Source organism: Ammospiza nelsoni, chromosome 5, assembly GCF_027579445.1.
Source record: "Ammospiza nelsoni isolate bAmmNel1 chromosome 5, bAmmNel1.pri, whole genome shotgun sequence".
Taxonomy (NCBI): domain Eukaryota; kingdom Metazoa; phylum Chordata; class Aves; order Passeriformes; family Passerellidae; genus Ammospiza; species Ammospiza nelsoni.
This window is the reverse complement of record NC_080637.1, coordinates 72211552-72232455: the sequence shown is the minus strand read 5'-3', so window position 1 is coordinate 72232455 and position 20904 is coordinate 72211552. Positions and strand designations below refer to the sequence as shown.

The 20904-nt window shown below is 38.6% G+C and overlaps 1 protein-coding gene across 1 annotated transcript in view; it reads right to left on the bottom strand.

Annotated features, from left to right (window-relative positions):
* The window catches only part of PIK3C2G (phosphatidylinositol-4-phosphate 3-kinase catalytic subunit type 2 gamma), a 242715-nt gene that overhangs the window by 104789 nt on the left and 117022 nt on the right, over nucleotides 1-20904 (bottom strand). Inside the window, exons 15-19 of the mRNA XM_059472329.1 lie at nucleotides 19951-20065; nucleotides 18436-18566; nucleotides 12306-12494; nucleotides 1646-1739; nucleotides 449-543 (exon numbers count right to left, since the gene is read on the bottom strand). Coding sequence (XP_059328312.1) covers nucleotides 449-543; nucleotides 1646-1739; nucleotides 12306-12494; nucleotides 18436-18566; nucleotides 19951-20065 — 624 coding nt within the window. The remainder of the gene's footprint in view (nucleotides 1-448; nucleotides 544-1645; nucleotides 1740-12305; nucleotides 12495-18435; nucleotides 18567-19950; nucleotides 20066-20904) is intronic.

The following is a 20904-nucleotide window of genomic DNA, read 5'->3' as shown; positions in this document are numbered from 1 at the left end:
AGGCCTGGTACATCTGCACAATCATGAAAAGGAACTGTTGGAAACTCCATCACGAGTCAGACTGATATAAAAATGGCTAAGACATATATTTTGACACACATGACAACTTCAGGAGAGGTCAGGGAAATCACAAAAGCAGCTAGCCTCGTTTGAAAGTGAACTAATTGCAAATTTTGGGGAAGGCTACTTTTGGCTCAAACAAAGAAAATGCTGAAAAACCAAATGGCAGAACTTTCCCCTCTTCCTCCTGCCCAGGGCCAGGATGAAGGCAGAGATAATTGAGTCTTTTATACAAGTTTCCCACACCGAGTGCTGAGAGGAAAGGAGCAAAACTTAGCTTTTCTGTTGATTTTAAACCAAAAGAGAGTTTATCACCAATGGACTCAAGGATAAATTTCATCACGACAGAAAATGACTGTAATGGCAAAAATGACTGTAATGGTCTTACCAGTAAAGCTGATGGGCTACTTGGATGCTCTGAAGAGAACGACTCAGCAGGAGCTTCACCAGAGGGCTTTCAAGACTCCACTCAAACTTGAGCACCTGAAGAGAAAAAATTATAATAAAAATCAATTCTGTGCTGGCTTTGGTGTCTTCCCTTTATAACAGAAAGCATCCTGTGCTTAGTTTGAACAAAGCAATCAATGGAGAGCTTGCTCTGGCAATGCAATGAGCAGAGAAACTTCAGTTCCCAAGGATCTACTACCAGCTGTAAGACAGACAGAAACCACCCTGGTTCTGTGTTAATATCCATATAAATATGCAGCTTGTCTCCCGCCACTTAAAGCTATCACTTATATATTTAATTTTTTAATCTGATTATCTGGTTTGGAAAATAAACTTATTTTAGAACAGAAGCTGAGGAAGGTGAAAGGTCACAGCAGCTTGTGAATGCTGTAAAGCTGTGAAGGTTCTGCTGCCTCTCAGTAGTGGATTACATGAATAAATTCATAAACGCACAGAGAGATATCTATCTAGATAAGCAGATATCACAAACACAGAAAGAACCCCTGAGAAACTCTGCAGGGTGGAGAGAAGGTCATCCATGTGCAGAGTGTTACCAAGTGAGGGGATAAAGCTCCCAAAAGCTACTGCTCAGCCCTAACCCAGGACCTATTCAATCACCAAGTGTTTTGGAAGCAGTGGTGCCATAACTTGTAAAACATTAATTTCCAGTGAAATGCAGTGTACATCTCTAAAGAGACAATTGCACACCAAATGTCCACTCCACTCTGTGTTGACAGTGGTTTGCTCAGTATACGTGGTATTAAAATCCCAGTGATTAAAAACTCAGATATTAAAAATGTTGCAGCAACAGCATTTCCTTCCTTGACTGCAATGAAGCCCTGTCACCTGAACAGAATTTTTCTTGTTCAGATGCACTTTTTACTTTCCTTTGTTACTTGAAAATACCTTCATGTGCTATCTGTAAAAGCCCAGTCAGAATGCCAAAACAATTCCATGCTCCAAAGCTGGAAACAGTCTTTCCCTCAGCTCTGTTTTTAGCCACTCATTGCATCAGTGGCATTGACAAGACTTATTTGTTCCCGTTACAATGTCTTAACCAACCTGAAAGCATCAAAAATATTTAATGAAATTATTGATCTGGACTGAAGGCTTCCTTGGCTATCAATTCCTTCCTTACCTGAACCAGCTGTGGGAGGTATTCTAACAATTCATCATTTGACACATTTTCTATTTGTTGAACCGCTGCCCTGCGAATATCTTGATCTGGAAAACTAGAGAAAAAACAAATAGGCATCATTAAGAGGTACCAGAGCACTGCAACTCTCCTGAGCTCTCACTGATATAAAATGTTAGAAAACCTGATTTTCTCTCAAAATGGAACAGGAAAAAAAAAATCATTAAATTTGCTTTATTGTAACAAGAAACATACCACAGATGACTTAATTGGATTGACTGTTACAGTGTCACACAGGGGAAAAAAAAACCCCAAAAGCTGATCTTCAAATAACTTTTTGAATTTGAAATAGCACGTATTGTAATTTCCCAAAATATAAAGCAAATTACAGATCTCTTGCTGTTCTTTCTTACCTGAAATAGGAAATTTCTGAGCCATGTGAACTTTCAATAGTCACTTGAAGACTTCATTTGTTCTGAGCAACAATACAAAAGCTTTAAATTTCCCATACAAAAGAATTCATTTCAGATAATTTATTCCCAAATCAGCTCTTCTGTTTTCTGCCATAACACAATCAAAAATACTTTTTAAACAAAAGCAATTTTAAGTTGAAAACATGGGCTGGGTATTTGTAGGATTTTATTATGTGAAATTTGGTAAAAAATTAACACCTTCCTGAGAAAGGCTCCAAGTCAGTGAAACACATTTCTGATGAGAAAATGTTTGAGAACTCAGCATAAGCCACATTCTCAACTAATTCTGGCTGAAACCAGGGTGGCTGTAGCCTGGTATAGATTTTGTGATGGAGCTCTCATCATAAAATTGATAAAAGAGGAAAACACAGTGTGGCAGCAGTGATAATGCAGAAAAAGAAGGCTGGATAATATAGATGGTAAAAACATTTTACTTTGAAAGAGAACGAAATTTTGATGTAACCTGATTGATCGAAACTGACTCTTAAAAGAACATTTTCTCTCTTCTAGGAGAAAAGGATAGAAAGTATACAGTGTCTCTTTCAATATTTGAAAGCCAAAAGATAATCTTTTAAGGCCTTATTTTGAAAATATAAAAGTAATTTCTACCTTTTCACGTTTTGCAATTGTGACATTAATCATTAAAGTCTGGGCTCAATGATCTCAGGAGTCTTTTCCAACCTCAATGATTCTATGATTTTGTACACAGGGAATTTCACATCCACAGGAGTCGCCTAGATTGGCTCAAATTTGGCTGATTTGCTGTGGTTCTGCTTTAACAAGGAAAGGAAAGACGTGCTCCTCCATGTTTGTCTGCTACGTGGTGCCACCTTTTTTTGTGTTGCAGTACCTGCCTGTTGGCCATTGCCATCCAAAGAATATTTCCTGCCTTCTGAAGCAAACTGGAAATTTGTTCCTAGAGACCTTTCAGTTACCAGGGGTGCAAGAAGGGTCAGCTCTGCCCAAGGGGCAGAAATGCCCTCAAACAGCACCACAGTGAACTGGACACTGCTCAGAAGAGTTGGTGGGCATTGATCCAGTTCCCTGAGGGTGAGCACCTGCCCCACAAAAGGCAGAGAATCCCTACCCTATGAACTGATGTGGCCTTTAGGCTCCTGGGAGAGATCTCTGATTTGGCAGTGTAGGCACACAAAAAAAAAAAAGAAAAAATGATGACTAAAGGACAAGGGTTATCCTCTCAATGCACCCTGAGGAACGTCCTTTGAAATCAGACCCTTCATGCATGGCAGGAGATGTCACCGGCCAACAGTGTCACTGCTTCAAGGGCTCAGCACAAAACCACACTGCTCTCTGCCCACCTTCCCACCCAGCACCTTTTGCCAATAACATAGAAATAAAACCTGAAGTGAAACAGAGGAGGCAGTACCACATTTGCAGCAATGACTGCTTGCTGATATCAAGATAAAAAGAGAAGAAATTGTAAGCTTTGTGCTCGGCAGTATAATGGCACCTGCTGCTTGAATCTTGAGCTTCTAAGTTCAATAGAAGCAGCTGAAGCAAAACAGTATGTACACTGTGATCAGAGAATTAACTAGAGGCCAGCTAATAAAAATGGGGATGTTTTGATTAGGAAAAAAAATCAACACGTGGAAAGTTGGACTCAAAAAAAATTATTTTCAACCATTTACACTTTTCAACCATTTACACAACTTGCAATACTTTCCAATACCTTTTAGCAATTTGACTCAGGTCTGGTTTTACTATTTTGTTTGTCTGTTACGGCACATATTTAATGATGTTTCTAATATGGTTTATAATTCTTTGTATAATGCCGAGAGGGCTTTGATGGGGAGAAGAGGAATGTATCATAAATAAATTATCATCCTAGGCCCAAATTAGATCTTTGCAAGGCTTATTTTTATAACTTATTTATTCTAGACAACCTATTAGGAATGAGAAGTTGTTACTTTAATATTCACATAGCTATTTAGAACAAAACATATTTGAAGGAGGCCTATATATTAAACAAAATAATCCCTTCCATATCATCCTATTTTCTAATTATGCAATTGCTCCAAAGGCTTGTGTGCCAAGCATGGGCAGATAATATGGAAATGAGTCTTTCCCTTCCCCTTCTTGCCTAGTTCAACAGGCTACTGAACAGTGAAATACACTCTACACAGGCACAAGGCCAGGCAGAAAAATGTTTTTACTTAGTTACAGCTTGTCCTTATCAACAGCCAAGATCTCAACTCATGCAATGCTACAAGGACACAAACTCCTAATTTTTTTTTCAAGCTAGACAAAGAACAAGAAAGTTATTTTAATCCAAATTTCCAGAAAATTCAGCAGCTAACATTTGATTTATTTAGAATTTATCTGATGTAAATCAAAACCAGGGCTATGTCTAAGTCACCAGAAGCAGTGCCAGGAGATGTGATTAGGGCACGACAGGCATTGTGTGAAATACCTGCAGGGTGGTTTGCTTCAGGAAACATGGCTCTTGTCATTCTTTTTCAATGAGATTTTGGTAATTTGTTGGTTTTGGTGACTAAACTGTTTCCCTCAGCTTGTAAATCTTGAGGTCAGCCTCAGGCTTAGTTCAGTCTTTTGAATAGAATGGACAATTAGCCTATTTTTTTAACTACCTGACAATTTGTTAATCCCTAGATGCAATATCCATTGCTTTTTCTGGATTTCAGTGCTGTTCAGGGCCACAGGTACAAGGGCAATATTGAATTTGTATTTAAATATTGTACACAGGCACAATATTTAATTCTATTTGTTTTTCCCCTTACATTTGTATTTGAGCAAACACTTAACAGCCTCAGAAACACTGAAGTTACAGGAAACTCTAATGAACTCCACTAGTACTACATGATGCTATGCTATTCACACTTGCATACACCAGTTTATTTGCTAGAAGCCAATAAAAGGGGATGGTTTAGAAGCAAATCTGAGTTTAAAAAATCCTTTCACATGCCTGGAAACTGTGCCATCTTGTAGTCTGGTACTTCATTAGAGCTGGAAGGGTTTTTTTCCAGTGAATAATCTTGCAAATGTTTCAGTTGCATCAAATCTGATTTTAGTAATCCATAAATTAGACTTGATTAGAGGACAAAATTAATTGGTTTTTTGACTCTAACTCAATGCAAGAAAAATCACTTCAGGCCTAAGAAAAAGAGCTTTATATTTTGGATATTAGAGGGGAGCTGATTTCCAGGGCTTGCTGCAATGAACATGTAATTATTTATTTACAGATGCTGAAAACTCTGAAAGCAGAGAAGTGAGACAACAAATTCAATATTCCAGTCTTTAAGAGACATTCCTCAGAAATAGAAGCTCATCTTTAGCACAGTCTGTCTACATCAGATCAATTTTTAGAAGAATTTGAAGTGACAATTCCTGATGTGGCTTCAGAGAGGCATGACCTTCAAGGACTCCTCTTCCTAACTGCTTTATGGTTGTCACCAAAATATCTGGGAATTTAGCTAAAAAAACTTAGTTTAAAATGAAATCTTTTAACAATGCTTGTAAGAGTCTCTTATTGCATAGTTTCAAAATAGTAACTGTCATCCAGGTTTAGGTTTCCACTCACTTATAGTTGTTTCTTTTGTTTTTTTCCCCTCAAGAAGCAACTTATTGGTCAATAAATACTTCACTGAATAGAACCACAGTGTTGTGGTTCTGGTCTCTGTGACTAGAACCCAAGTGTTCCCAAATTTATTTGCCTGGCTGCACTGTAATATTTTGCAGCTTTCTTCTTTTGGCCAATTTAACTGTTCTCTCTTAAAGCAATGAGTACTCCACAACAGAGATCATGGCCTCTTACATATTTGTTCCAGGTTTACACACATCAGAAACATCACAGGCCCTATCAATAAATAAATAATATGTAAATTATAGTTGTTGAGTTTAGTCCTCAGCTACAGGTCACACTGTGCAGGACTTCAAACATCCCCTTTCCAGACTGTCTCACAATTTGGATTTTCCATAAGTTAGGAAATTGTTTTTCTCTCATTAAGCACTCATCTGCCTAAACTCAACACCTTTTTTGCAGTTTTGTTCTCTGCATTATACCAGTGATTGACAGCCACTTGTTTTTTAACTTCTAAGTAGATTATTAGATCTCCCTTGAGACTTTAAGATGTTTTTGTGACAGTTGAATTTTGAGCTGGGTGAGCATAGATTACAATTTACTTTAGAAATAAGGAAAACTTTCAGTCTTTGATTCTTTTCATACAGATAGCCAGTCAGGGGTTATTCGCCTAGCTGTACCTTTCAGCTAAATCAGATTCAAACAGAAAACTAAGTACTGCTGAGGAGTCCTGTGGATCTGTGAAATTCTCTTGAGATTTTAGCATGTGCCAGTGGTGAGCTGACTGTAAATGAGAAATAGATGTACATTTCATTTTTAACAGTTTCACTATTCTAATTTTATTGTGCTGCCTCAAATAGCCCTGTGCTGGAATACATGTGTCAGGTAAGTGAAACGGCTCAGTTCTCTACATTTTCTGGCACATGATGATCTCTGAAGAGAACAATGTAGCCTTTCATAGGTCTTTTTTAAGGTAGAGGCTCATATCATTCCACTTATCTCTGCATTTCCCTTCACATTTTAAGTTCTGTTGCAATTTCAAAACAGAAAAACTTCAGTCCATGAAACAAGGGCAAAAACAAGGGAAGCTGAACTAGCAAACCTGTTGGAATGAGGAATCCAACAGAAAACAAAAAACCCTTGGAGCAGTAAAGAATATCATGACAACAACAGAGAAGTTTTGTGAAGCAGTTTAAGTATTTTAAAAACACTTAGACAGGAAGAGGGAAGAAATTACTAGAATAATGATTAAGGTGTGTAGTTATAGCTTACTTATAGATAGCTTAGTTATAGATAAGGTAAGCAGGACTTTCTGTTTGTGATTCTTTCACTCTTTTGAGGACTTCTAAATGAAACACCGTGAGAGTGCATGAAGGTTAGAAAAAGTAAGGACTAAAGGAAAGTACAGAAGGATAACAAATACCATCAATAAAAAGGACACTGCATTTTCTTTTCTTTCTTTTTTTTTTTTTTGTTAAAGAGAAAATTCACTCTTCATTCTGAGAGGTCACATGAACTATTCCCAACCCCACTCATTGCAAAGGTCACGGTCATATTCACTCATTTTGCTTTGGCTGACTGATTGGCAGATAGATCTGTGAATTTACTCACAGAAAAAAATACTTTCAGTGATGCTCACAGAGATTTTCTACAAGAAATTCTGAGTGAAACAACTAAGAATGAGTTTAAGATGTCATGGAGACCATATGGTGAACCATATCCTAGGACAAGAGTAGGAAGAAATTAAGAAAAAAAAGGTTCCATTTGAAACCTAGATGATCTAGAAGCTTCTTCCCACCCTAGAGACAAACTTCTCTGTTACGTTAAAACTGAAGATTAAACCATGGAAAACATGATTATTTAGATTAAGCTTCCTGACTAGAGTGCACATTTATGCATAGAAAACATGCAATATTCTACATAGCTATTTGTCCTACTACAGCATTCTGCTGCAATGCTCTCATATTTATTGCCAAGAACGCTAAAAATGGTTAAAAGAAGTTAAAAAAAGAAGAATTCATCACGTGCCACTGCTTAAAAAGAAGCATGCATCACCATCTAAGTTTGCATCACTCAATTTCATGTATATTAAGAATAAGCAGTTTTAAAGCTTTATCAGTAACATGTTCTGTACATCAAAGTATCAAATTAATTGTGGAGTGTTGCTTTGTTCTTATCTTATTTCTTTGCCTAAGCCTGTGTTTGCTCTCCATGTTGATGCATAACTACAACCAAGGAACAAGATGAAAACAGGCAAGGTATGCTCTACTGCTATCTGGTTTATAAATACTCTGCTGCATTTATAAATACTCCATCGTGAGCTCCAAGGGAACATTTTAAATTCTCCTTTTATTGAAACAATGACAATCTGATTCAAATATTCTAAATCTGTTTGGCTTCCAAAGGTGCAAGAACAAAATTTTTTCTTCAAGGTATCACATTTTATTTTAATTATTGGCGTAGATATCTGAACCTCTGAAGTGCCATAGCACTCTGCTACATAAATCAAGAATAATACTGTGATAGTCACAGGCTGGGGGATACTATAACCAAAACTGTGTCTGACACTGATTTGGCACATGGTTTTAAAGGAATGCCCTTTCCTGTGCAGTTGCCCTGACAGAACTAGAATTCAACAAGAAGTTTCCAGGAAAATTTTTAAGCCTAACAGGGAGGTTGCATCTTCACCTCCACAAGCTACTTCAAAAAGTTCTCTCTGCAAAATGGTTGCAGCCATGCACTATGCTGGAAAAAAGACTTACATTCCATGGCTGTTTCCTCATTCTAGCTCAATTTCCTCATTCCCAGCCATGACACCTCACAGGGCTGCAAATGTACTCCAAATGGGCCAGGAAAAAAAAAAAAAAACTGAAAAAGACATTTGCTGGTTTGATTAATGAATGTGCTTGGAATTTGCAGTAATTTGAATAGCAAGATAAACTGACTAAAAATTCCCAACTGTGGCTGTTCTAAACATACACAAAACATTGGTCTGCTAGCATACATCATAAATGGTGGCATTGCTAACCCTGCCCTTAGTTTCTTTCTGTCATCAAGGAAGTTCTCTCAGTAAAGGAGAGCACTGGTGTTATTTCCCTGGATACAGCTGTAGAAAGCTCTAAGTCACTAAAGCTTGGCTTTTTACCCAACTCAATAAGTGAAATCAACAGCAAAATGCACAGGGCACCAAGAAGCTGCCCTGAGTGGGAGGGACCATCTCTATAACTTCTGCCTTAGGGATAATTTCCTATTTCAGGCAGCAGCTTATAACCATCCTTCCCTGAAATTAGAGGTAAGAGTGTAAAATCTTTTTTCTCCACTTCCCCCTCCCATCCTCTCCATCGCATCTTTATTGATTAAAGGAACATTAATGGTTTTTTAAATTCCTTTCTCTAAGCATTGGCTTCTGGGGCTGTAAGAAACAATGCACTTGCTCTGAGTACTGGATTCAAGGTTGCAACTGAATTTATCTGTGAAATGTACCGTGATTGTGTTTTCCATTTATGAAAGTTCTTCCTTTCCACTGCATAAATGAGCATGTTATCATTTGCCTGCCTTGAGGGCTGCCTGCAAAGGGGATGAGCATAAGCAAGAGAAACGTACTCAAAGAACAAGAAACAAGAACAAGAAAATTAAAGGGTATGTTTAACTGTGAGGTGATCAAAACAACTTAGAAATTTGAGAGAGTTGCAAAGAGCTTTCCAGTTCAGATTCCTGATAAGGGGGCTTGATCTGCTGGGCTGTGATACCCCTCCCTAAGCTCTGTGATGCTGCCTTCTATGCTAGGAAGCATCTGCAATGGTTTTAATTTCTCTGTCCTCACTGATGGGTGTTTGAGTTTAATCAGCTGCTTTTTTTGCTCTGAAAAGAAGGATAATTTAGGGTTCCCAAGCCAAGGCTTGCAGAAGTGATAGTGATTCTGAGAAACCTTTCTAAAGAGTGAGCACATGCCTGCAGCACAGGTTCAGGTTCTCTTAAAGACACTGCAAACTGAAGTTCCACCAAAGAAAGCATCCAGAATCTGGAGTGACTGGCAACTCTTGGTCTCTTTTATGGTATTGATAAATCGTGGTGCACAGAAATAATACAGCACAGAGCTGAGCTGCAGATCTTGATTTAGGATTGTAAACTGAGTATTTATGCAGAACCAATTTTACCTTGGAAAAAATCATGGAAGAAAAATGCAAGAGGGCTCTTGCAACAACAACAACAAAAAAAATCTGTCTGAGGAAGTCTCTGAGCTGCAGAACACTGAAAGCTGGGAGAGTAGCAGTGTCACTATGTTTGGCCCATTTTCACTGTGTTCCCTGGGTAGCTGCAGTTGGTCACCACTGCAGAGAGGATGCACTACACTGACTTTGGGGCTGATTTAGTGCAGTTGCTCCTGCCAGAAACACTTGTAGACAAAGATCAGCTCTAATTCACTTTCCTTACCTGTGATTTGATAGTGATGGTAACACAAGCCCCTAAAATAGACATGAATATATGGAGAGAATGTATTTTATATTCAGCTCATGTTTTATATGAACTTAGATCTTTCAGCCGTGTCTTAGCAATCACAAGAAATCAGAGAGCTGTTTCCTGGATGATAGAAGTGAGGAACTGAGTTGATGAGTTGTCAATGCCAAACATAAAACGGGATAGACTTGAATGAATGTTCAAAACCAGCTCAGTTAAAGAGTCTGTGATCCAAAGTCAGAGAGGGTAAGGGGGAAGGAAGGTTGGACCCTAGCCAGTGTTACTGTACTTTTCTCAAAATGATAGAAAACTGAGACATAGAGAACTGAGAGAAGAAACCTCAGAAATGCATTTATATGGAAAGTACTCCTCTCCTTCAACCCACTCTCTCAATTTGCATGTATCCAAGTGTCTCAGCAGTTCAATCAGTGACCAGGCAGTTCTGAAAGGAGGCAGCTTTAAGGAAATGTAATCTCTGTGTTTCTGAAGGTTAGCTTCCCAGCTGTTCATGCACCAACAAGATATTGTGGATATAAGAAGGACAGAGTTTTTTCCTAAGAGGATTTGTTCTGTGATGCAAAGCTTCTTTCTGCAGTACTACCATGAAGCAAAAAAACTGGATTGATATTATCTTCTGTGAGAAACTAAAGGGACAAGGCATCTCAGATCCTCATCAGGAGAGAAGTCCTTGTTCTTTGGCACAGCTGCAGCTGCCAGCCACTCCCCATGGTGGCACAAGAGGGACAAAGTGGTGACATCTCCCCCTCCTTGCCACGCCAGCATCTTTGTGTAGCCAGAAAGAACAATGGGTACACTGCAGCTGATTCATACTGAGAAGCTGGGGTTCATAATATTAAATACTCTCTGGAGCACCTGAAAGGGCTGATATTCTGCACCACACCCTTGTGCAGAGCTGCATCTTCAAAGAGCAATCAAGATCTTCACTTGTAGAAATGCCACCCAGACACAGAAACAACATGGGGCAAAAGGGCTGATCTAAAAGCCTGGCATTCTCTGACAAACCCTATGAAATTCTCTTTCTACTCTGAAGTCTGGAACACAACACACTGCCCATATTCTCCTTTCTACATGGATCTTTCATAAATTAGAATTGGATCTTAATAATGATAAATAACAATATTATGCTTCAGAATCTGATCTGTCAGGATCTTTGCTTCCACCATTCCCACTACACATAAAAAAGACATGTATGCAACATGTGAAAGTACTAGTAGTTCAGATATAAACCTGGGATACAAACATTAGGAAATTGCATCCAGAGAAAATAATCACTTTTAGATTATTAAATGTCTATTTTTAATAATCTGGCAGTAAGTGTACCAAGTCACAGCATATTTCCCAAGTAATGCTTTAGAGGAGGTTTATTTTTTTCCCAAAGGTAGAGCATGAAACTGAGATTGCAAAACTGATGCAGCTTGTGCTTACCCAAGACAAGCAACGGCTTGATAAAACAAATTTGCTCAAGCATTTCATCTGCATGTGTAATGCTTTTACAGGTCATTTAATGCAGAATACCTCCCAAGTTTTTGGAGGGAATGTAGCTGCTGACACAGATTCTGTGCCCTGACATCTCTGTTCCATCATGGGCAGGGCAATCTCCAGCATCAAGCAAGTGTCCTGACAAACAATCAGCCCCCAGAGGGGGTGGAACACAAGGCACCACAACAGGATTTATTCAACTGACTTCAAAGTTCCATCCAATCTGCTTCAGAAAGATAGGTTACATGTGGGACTGTATGTATTTACATAGATTATTGTATAATCCAGAGATATATTTCAGTCCTCCTTATCTCCCATTATTCACCTCATGCCTGTTGAGTAGTTTGAAGTTATTGAGTGCCGTGTAAGTGCTAAGTGTTTGACTGATCACCTGTTACCAGAAACTGCCTGAATCTCTTCTAGAGAATGAAATACTCTTTCCATTATCCTCATAAATAGAAAACTTTCTCAGCCAAGCAGAGTGTGCCATGGCTGGCACACTCAAGGTTATCACAAGAGCTGCAACTCCATTTTCACTTTGGCCCAGAGAGAAAGGAAAGCACAGCCAGTGCACCAAACTGGACAGGGTGCTGAGCAAACAGCAGCACTGAATGAAGCAGCACACGATCCTTCTGTTCATCCTAAATTTCCTACCAGGGTGATTCTCCCTTACCTGAAAGTCAGCAGCCCAAGAGCCTGCAGAGGGTGAGAAAACCTCCAAGCCCCCAGCAGGGCATACATTTCTGACACAGTGGTTCTGTCCCAGCTGGGTGCACTGCCCAGCACCAGAGGAAGGGAGCAGTTCTGGTTATTGCAGGAGTAGCGATAAAACCACAAGATTCTTCTCTGCTGCTCTGAGAGTCTGCAAAAGAAGATTAAAATTTCAGTTTGAAATTAAAACCACCTGAAGCTTTGTGTAGCAACAAACTTTATTGCACAGAGGGGCCAAGTCACACAGTACACTGCTTTTCAGCTAAGTACATGTTTTCCTTTGGGTAGGATATCATTTTCTGCAGACCAGCTTTTATAAGAAAAGTGATACTTATATTCTGGATCTGTCAGCCTTAGGTCATATAAAAATGAAGTGTCAAAAGACACACACACATATATATATGATTATTTCACATTCCAAGCACTTTCAATTTTCTTCTCTGCTGTCTCTATTGTTGGTGTTGTTTGTTTATTTTTACTGGTTGGGTTTTGGTTTTTTTTTTTTTGACAAAGAAGGTACAGTTGGGTAAATTATTGTTCCACCTATCTGCTACAGAACTTTCAGAACCAGACACACAGCACTGCAAGTCAGAGATTTCATTCCTACCCTTGCTTTGCCTCTTTAATGCAGGGGTATCTATTTTTAACATATTTGCTTTTAAAATAATGCTTAGGCACATCTCTGCATGTACACAAAAACATGAGCACAGGTACACACATGCAGAGTGTGATTACCCCTAGTGCTGATATGAGTTTAGAAAAGGAAAGAAAAGCTCCCAACAACCTCTATATTTGTTTGAAAAGTCTAGCTTCCCATGTTTCACAAAAAACAATAATAATAAAAAGATGCAATATACCAGACTCCTCACAGAGATATTACATATCTAAACGTCATATTGATAAAATGGTCAGTCACCACATCATATTTCACCACAGCACAATAATTTCTGCCTTATATCGTCTGATTTGTCAACAATTCAGTCATCTTTGCCTCATGCATATTAAATCTCAGGTTCTGACACATCAGAAAACAGGAAAATAAATTTCCCTGGAGAGACAAGCTCAGACAACAGCCTTAATTTGATATCAGAGCCTTCAAAAGCAAACTCTTTTTGAGAGTTTGAGAGAAAAACCAAACTGATCTCCAGTTCCTACAAATAATCACTCAAATCAAGAAGAACATTGGTTTTCTTGGTCAAATTTGACCAGGCTGGTGATGTGGCTAGTTAATAGCATAAAACAACTGTGACTTTAAAAAAACCTAAATATTTCAGAATGAAATGTGAGGGATCTAGGAGAAGGCAGTAAGTAAACAGTTTGCTTCCAGACAAGCATTTAATTATCCAGATGTGTAAACAGGGCTCAAAATCCAAGTGTTTACATTTTCTCCAAGGTTGTCTTCCTTCTATTTGCAATGTTTTGGGACATTCTTAGCCAAAAACACATTCTAGCCCCACTCTAACTGTCAAGATTGTGTCATTCACAGCTCATAGAAATTAGTTCCTTTGGCTCTGTAGGCACTTGAGAACTTCTTTTCCTTTGCAATTCTGAATTGCCAAGTGTTTAGGAACAGAGAGCAGCAGCACAAAGATGGGCATGTTTTTCCCTTAGTGAATGTTAATTTCTTCCCTTTAGGAGAAGAAGCTCATAAATGTATGCAGAAGATGAACTTAACTGTGATACCAATCCTGACTTTCAGTAAGCAGCTCAGGAAAAGTGTCATTTTGGTAATGACTTCAAGTAACAACTCCAGAATTCTTAGCATGTCTTCTGTGACAATAGATAGATGCCTTTGTGATCATGTGAAAAAGTCACACACAGAAAAAGAGATAAAAGCAGGCCTGAAACTTCATTGCCTGTCTGGTTGTCTTGTGCATTTGGATGACATTCTGCAGGACAGTTCAGCTAAAGGACCCCTTTCAAATGATAACTTTAAGCAGAGATTTCAGCTTTCAAACTGCATCCTCCAAACCAGACTGTCTGTTGTTCAGATTAAAGCAGCTAAAGCTTCTACTGAGCTTGCAAAGGGTGATAAGAAATCAATCCTTGTATCATGTTTTCTAAATAACAGATTTCTCCCTCTGACTTTACTCAGAGGGAATGCTATTTTTTCTTTGCATGCTTTAAAGATCAGAGATGAAATGAAAGGGTGGGTGGGGCAGGAGAGTCTTAAGTTTCTTAGTTGTAAAAAAGTTTATATAAACATTTAATAAGACATTTAAGATGGTAAAAATATTTTGCATACATATAGGATCTGTAAATTGTTAAGCAAATTAGGGCATTTCTTTGTCTCAGTAGGGTTAAGATGCTATTTAAACTTCTTTTCTTGATAAAAGTTACGTTTATGTTTTTTTAGGTGGTATATCTATTTAGGTGGTGCATCTATTTAGGTGTCTCTAAATAGGTATACCTATCTATTTAGGTGCATATAAATGTCCCTCCATGTGAGATATATATTAAAATAAATAGCCTTCTGCTTAACATGAATAAAACCAAAATACCTTACAACCTAAATAATTCAGTAGTTTGCTGTTCAGGATTTGATTAATCCTATTAACTAAATGAAGAAAACAGCTTCTCTGAAGGCTTTGTTAGCTGGTGTTTTTACTTTTTTGGTGGGAGGAGGAAAGAGCAAAAAATGGGTTTAAATGCTTCTGATCTGCTTTTTTTGTTCACTTTCAGTACTAAAGGAGAACAAGACAAAAGGCAAAAAGAGGAGAGAGCAGAGAAGATGGAAAACAAAAATTTCTGTCCCCAGCACTGATTTTTACTTCAAAGTTTCTCTTCCATGGACAGACTAGAAAAGACCTTTTCCACTATTCACCCAGCTGGAAGCAGATCTAATCCCACCTCATTACAGGATTTTTATGACCACTGGTAAGCAAACTAGATCCTTTCCAGGCAAGTGGCCAAAAGGAAAAGGGAAGCTGGAAGAGAGGGAAGGAAAAGCAGAAGGAAAACAATGAATGAAGAAAATGAAGATGCCAGAAAACAGACTGTCATGATCCTGGCTTCAAACCAATATCCCATCCCTTCACTGGGACACACTGCAAGCAGGCTGCATCAGGTTCAAAGAGCAGCCTTAATCTCAGATGCAGAGTTTGCTGGGGCTTGTATTTCCAACCTAATAATCCTAAAATGAATCAGCAGCTCACATCTGAAATGTCTGCAGGTCAGCCAAGGCAGCTGGAAGTAACTCATGACCTCTCCTCTTGGCTCTCTCTGGTCTGGCTTGGTGATGGTGCCAAAGATCAGAGTCAGGGGCTGTGAGGAGCCATGCAGGCATATCCATTTCCTCCAGTCCCACTCAACACCACCTTCATTAATTAACAACACCTTCGTTAATCAACATCCAGGAGATTGGATGAGATTGGAAGAGCTGGCCACAGGGACCAGTGGTCTGAGCCACCCACCAGAAGGACAAGAGCCTGAGCTGCTGAGAGGAGCCCATATTTGGGACAGACACACATCCATGTACCAGGAAGAGGCACAAGCACCAGCAGCCAGCTTGGTGTAGCTGTGGACCTTGAGGGGTTTTATGTGTTTTATGTGGTTTTTTCATGCTGAGGGTGTCAGCAGCTGCAGAGAGCAGGGAGAGCTGGATCCAGCTACTGGATAGATTAAGCACAGCTACTGGGGCAATCAATTTTTGGATACTGTATATAAAATATATTGTATTTGCATCTATTCCAGCAGCAGACTTGGATCATGACCCTGCAGAGAAGAGGAACAGAATCAGGCTGTCTGTGCTGTCAGTTTTGTGACAGTATTGGATTTATAACACTGCTGGATTCAACAAGCATGCAGCTGTCTGGTTTTTACCACTGTTTCTTCCTTTTCTACCATTGGTTTAAGAGTTTGCTGTCCATTCAGATATTCCCTCTGCTTGCAGTAGGATGAACAGAAGAATCCTGACAGACTGAGAAAGGTTTCTTGTATGCTCTGACTCAGACACCTACTCATTTCAAAGTCATATTTGAGGCTTGTAAGCCTGAAGCATCATCACAGAGTGATACTGCCACTAAAAAAGCTGTCTAGATTCCTCTCTTTCTCTTGACACATGGAAAAAAGAGAAAAGAAGAAATCTTCAGATATCATGGCAATAATGTGTTGGGATACAAACATGCTACGATTTTTTAAGAGAAAATATTTCATGAAGAAAGGTTAAAATAATTCCTCTGATACAAAAAACTTTACAGACTGACAGATTCCTCTGGATTAAAATAGTACCAAAAATTGAATTGCTTCATTCAAACTCCAGATATGTTACTCTTCCCTTGATGATTCATTTACTAGACCAGCTTTGCCTGTAAAACAGGAGAACAGAAAACAACAAACTATGGGAAAACACAGGATTATCACTGCCTTTTCTCCAAGGACCTGTAACTGAACTCAGCACAGCCTAAAATCCAAACTGGTGACTTTCAGTGGTCTCTTCCCTTCATAGTCCCACAGAACCCAAAATTGTTGTATTAGGGATGTTATAGGATCGATCCTTTGTGCTGGTCCTTTGTGAAACCTATCCATGAACTTGTGTTCAGCCTTCATTAATGTGGCGATGTTGTCATCTGCCTTCACAGCTTTGTGACAGACTTTAAAATCTCACCACTGACTGTCTAAAGAAACACTTTATTCCATTTGTTGAGAATTGATTTCCTACTCATTTCATTGAATGTCCCTAAGTTCAAATATTGTAGGATTTGATGAGGCATTTATCTTTTCTATCACCATCATGATTTTACAAAAATTAATTTTACAATTGTAGACATCCTCTAGTCTTCTCTCCACACTACAGTCCAGCCTTTTTAGCTTCTCTTGGTCAAAGAGAAGCCTAAGCCCTTTCATAATATTTGTTGCCCCTCTCTGCACACTTTCCACATCTACTGTGTCGTTCTCGAAGACAAGAACCATGCAGCATTCTCAATAAAATGGACATTAAGGTTTTAAGCAGCAGAGAAAGGGCATGAACTATCTTCTTTGACAAACTACTGTGTACTTTGCTAATTTCTTAATGATCCTATTCCTTCTTACTGAAACCACATTTTTGCCATGGGAACAGAGGTCACAGGCATTGGGTTTCAAGTTCCCTTAATCATTCTAAAGCATATTTTATAGATGGAAATTTCACTGTCACTGTGGCTCTTCATAATAAAATACTGACATCCCATTCACATTTTAAAACAGAATAACGAAACCTCAAATCACAGATCCTCTGGTTAATAAAAATAATTTTACATTTTGTCTGTCTTTGTAAAAGTTGAGTTAAACATAAAACACAACTCTTTTTTAAAATAAATTTTAAAAACCCTCAAACCACCAACATAGAAATCAGCACAGAAAAATCTTCTTAACAGATACATCATATCCCACTGAGAGTGCTGAATTAAGTTGTTTAGTTATTGCAAAACTAATGCACCTTTTGACCTTTGATGGAGGATTAATTCACACAATTAACTGTCATTAGTATAATGGCTCTCTGTGAGCACCTGTGTTCCAAATTCCACTCTGATTACACCCAAACTTACTTTATGCAGTACATAATCCTAATTGGTAGTACAACATTCATGTAGCAGAGCATACTAATCTACCTCAGCTCAGAGTGTGTCTTTATCCACCTTCTGTGAAAGCTGAACTTTCCATACTTCTTTCCTTACTTATGACCTGAAACAGATTTTTCAAAGGCCATTTCAGAGCTCCATCTGAAGTTTGAGTGTTTAATAAATAAAGAAGGCTGATTTCCATAGGACCTAAAGGTGTTCTTGCTAATACTGGTACAGATGCACTGCATTACCTGAAAATCTTATGTTTTGAAAGAAAAATTAGTTTCTTGCCTCAAAGACATGAAAAGATGTAGTAACAGAAAGGGAAAAAAAATCCTTTTCTAAACGGATAAAATACACTGCCACCTCCAGGGCCTTATTAGGCCTTGCTGTGATCTGTTCTTTCATTTAGAGATGTTACATCTCAAATCAGCCAAGCTAGGCTCCTTCGGAGGAAAATTTTGTTTTTAACAAATTGGATACATTTAATTGTGATTGATAGGGTAGGTACAGCGCAGCAAGAACCAGCAGGGTGAGGTGGGGACAACTTACAGCAAGAGAGAATGTCTCTGTGAAAGTCTTGCAATGTGCTTCAGGCACTCTTGGGTTGGCTCTACAAGATCACCTCTTCTTTCCTCAGGTTCAGGTTTAATGAACTCCAAATCAGCTTCTGGGAAGTCAATCTTTATTTATAAACAAGAAAAGAAAGCGGAAAAAAAGAAGACAGAAGGGTTTTAGCAATGTGCAATCTCCATTACAAGTGTCAATAAACGTTATTTTGGATTTGTACAGGAAGTATACAAAGTACGACAAAAAAAAGGAGGGATAATTGTTTGAGGATGCTCACTGTATGTAATATGTTACTTAAAAGTTTTGGTGATAGATTCCATCTACAGAATTCAGTAGAACCTAACTTTCCTGGAAAAATTTCAGTCATCATATAGCAATTTTATTAGAACTCTAAGTTCAAAACTGAACTTTTTGTCTCCTTTCGTTTTATTTTAATGAAATTATTCTCAAATGAAAACCTTTCATTTATGTAGTTTTGTTTTGGTTTTTGAAAAGTAAGGCTATTTTTGATGTGCAGCTTGTCACTGCAAGAGATGGAAATCAGATTCCTGATTTTTCTTCTGGATGTTCAATTTATAAATATATTGTACAGCATCTACCAATTTTACATTCTTACACATCCCTGTCAGAAATTAAGGATAATGTTTTTTAAGATACAGAGAAAGCAAACATTCAACCAAAACTACAAAGCTTGAGGTACTTGATAAGCTGAGTAGACATCTGAAAATTCACATTTTGCCTCATAATTCAGCTCAATTTGCATCCAGCTTTGGTCTATTAATGCACACCAAAATGTCTTATCTCTCTCTAATTTTTAATGCAAATATTTGATATGCATCACTCTTCTAAAAGTTAACAAATTTGCTCCCTATAAAACACTCAGTCGTCTTTCAAAACTGGATGATCTTTGAGGTCTCCCAACCCAAGCCTAGATTTTCTATGAAAATATATATTTGCAATATTTCCAGCATGCTCAGAAATTGTGATACTGCTAATATGGCTACGAATAACTGAAAATGAGGGGAAGCAGAATGAGAAATCCTGTTTCATTTGTTTCAGTAGATATAAAGTAATATATAAATTAATAGCCACTTACTATCTCAGCTTCCCTGAATTATTAATAGGGGGAGCTATTTTAAGGCACAGTCTTTGACTGAACTCCTCAGCCTGGAAAATCCCCATTTGCTTGTCTATTAAAACAAGGTTATTTTTAGGCCAGGCTCATTTATCTGTATTATCTGCTTTTACATTTCATTTGCTAGCAGACATTAGCATTTTTAAATACAGAAAACAAGTGGTTTTGTCCTTGGAATAACCAGTTGCTAACTCAGCCTGGAAAGGTGACAAAACCACCATGCAGACCTGATGTAATTCCTTGAATAGCTGCAACGGAAATTGGATTTTGAGTTTGGGTGGTCTCCATGAGCTGTGGGAACAACCCTTTTCCTTGCACTTTGCTAGAAAACAAGCCTTTGCTTTGCTTTCTGGCTCCCTCACCTGCAGGGTGGCTGAGGTTGGTGTCTCAGTGCTGCAGATGCCCGGGGTGATCATTGCTGTGGGGACTGTGCTGCACGGTGCCAGGCTGAGCAGCACGGTTCCATGGATCAGCCTCCTGCAGGAAACAGGGAGAAACACTGCTCTGGTAATCAATCACTGACATCCCACTGAAGACATGGAACTGCAGAGCTCAAGGGACAAGCAAAAGGAGAGCAAACCCTTTATCTTTATGTGACTAGTACAAATCTGGCCTCAGGCAGTAGAGTATTGTATTCACAGGGATGTCCCGACAAAGGTAGGAATGACGGATCTGACTCCATGTTCTCAGAAGGCCAATTTATACTATATTATATTAAAGAATGCTATACTATATTAAAGAATACAGAAAAGACAACAATGAAAACTCGTGACTCTTTCCAACACAGCTTGGCCATAATTGGCCAAAGAGTCAAAATAATTCACGCCAGAATCCAATGAAACAATCACCTGTGGGTAAACAATCTCCAAACACATTCCACATGAGCACAACACAGGAGAAGCAAAGGAGATAAGAATGTTTTCGTTTTCTCTGAGGCCTCTCAGCTTCCCAGGAGAAAAATCCTGGGCAAAGGAATTTTTTCAGGGAATATGTATGCCACACAGTAGAGGTTGCATCCCGGTGGCCTGACTGCCACAGCAGCCTCTCTGCACTTGCAGAGTTCATGAAAAAAAATCCCTCTGCCAAGACATTCTGAGTCAGCTCTGCACTTTACCTCTGGCTTCTTCTGTGACAGGGGCTGCCCTTTAAGCCAGGTGTAAAAATAAGGATAATTCTGTCCCAAGGTTTAATTTTAAGGGCAAATATGGTAGAAACTGTGAAGCATCGATACACTGTAAAAGGTGGAGGGCAGCATATTTATTCCACAAAAAGAAGAAACTCATGGCTATCTACTGCATCCATAAGGGATCCTTGCT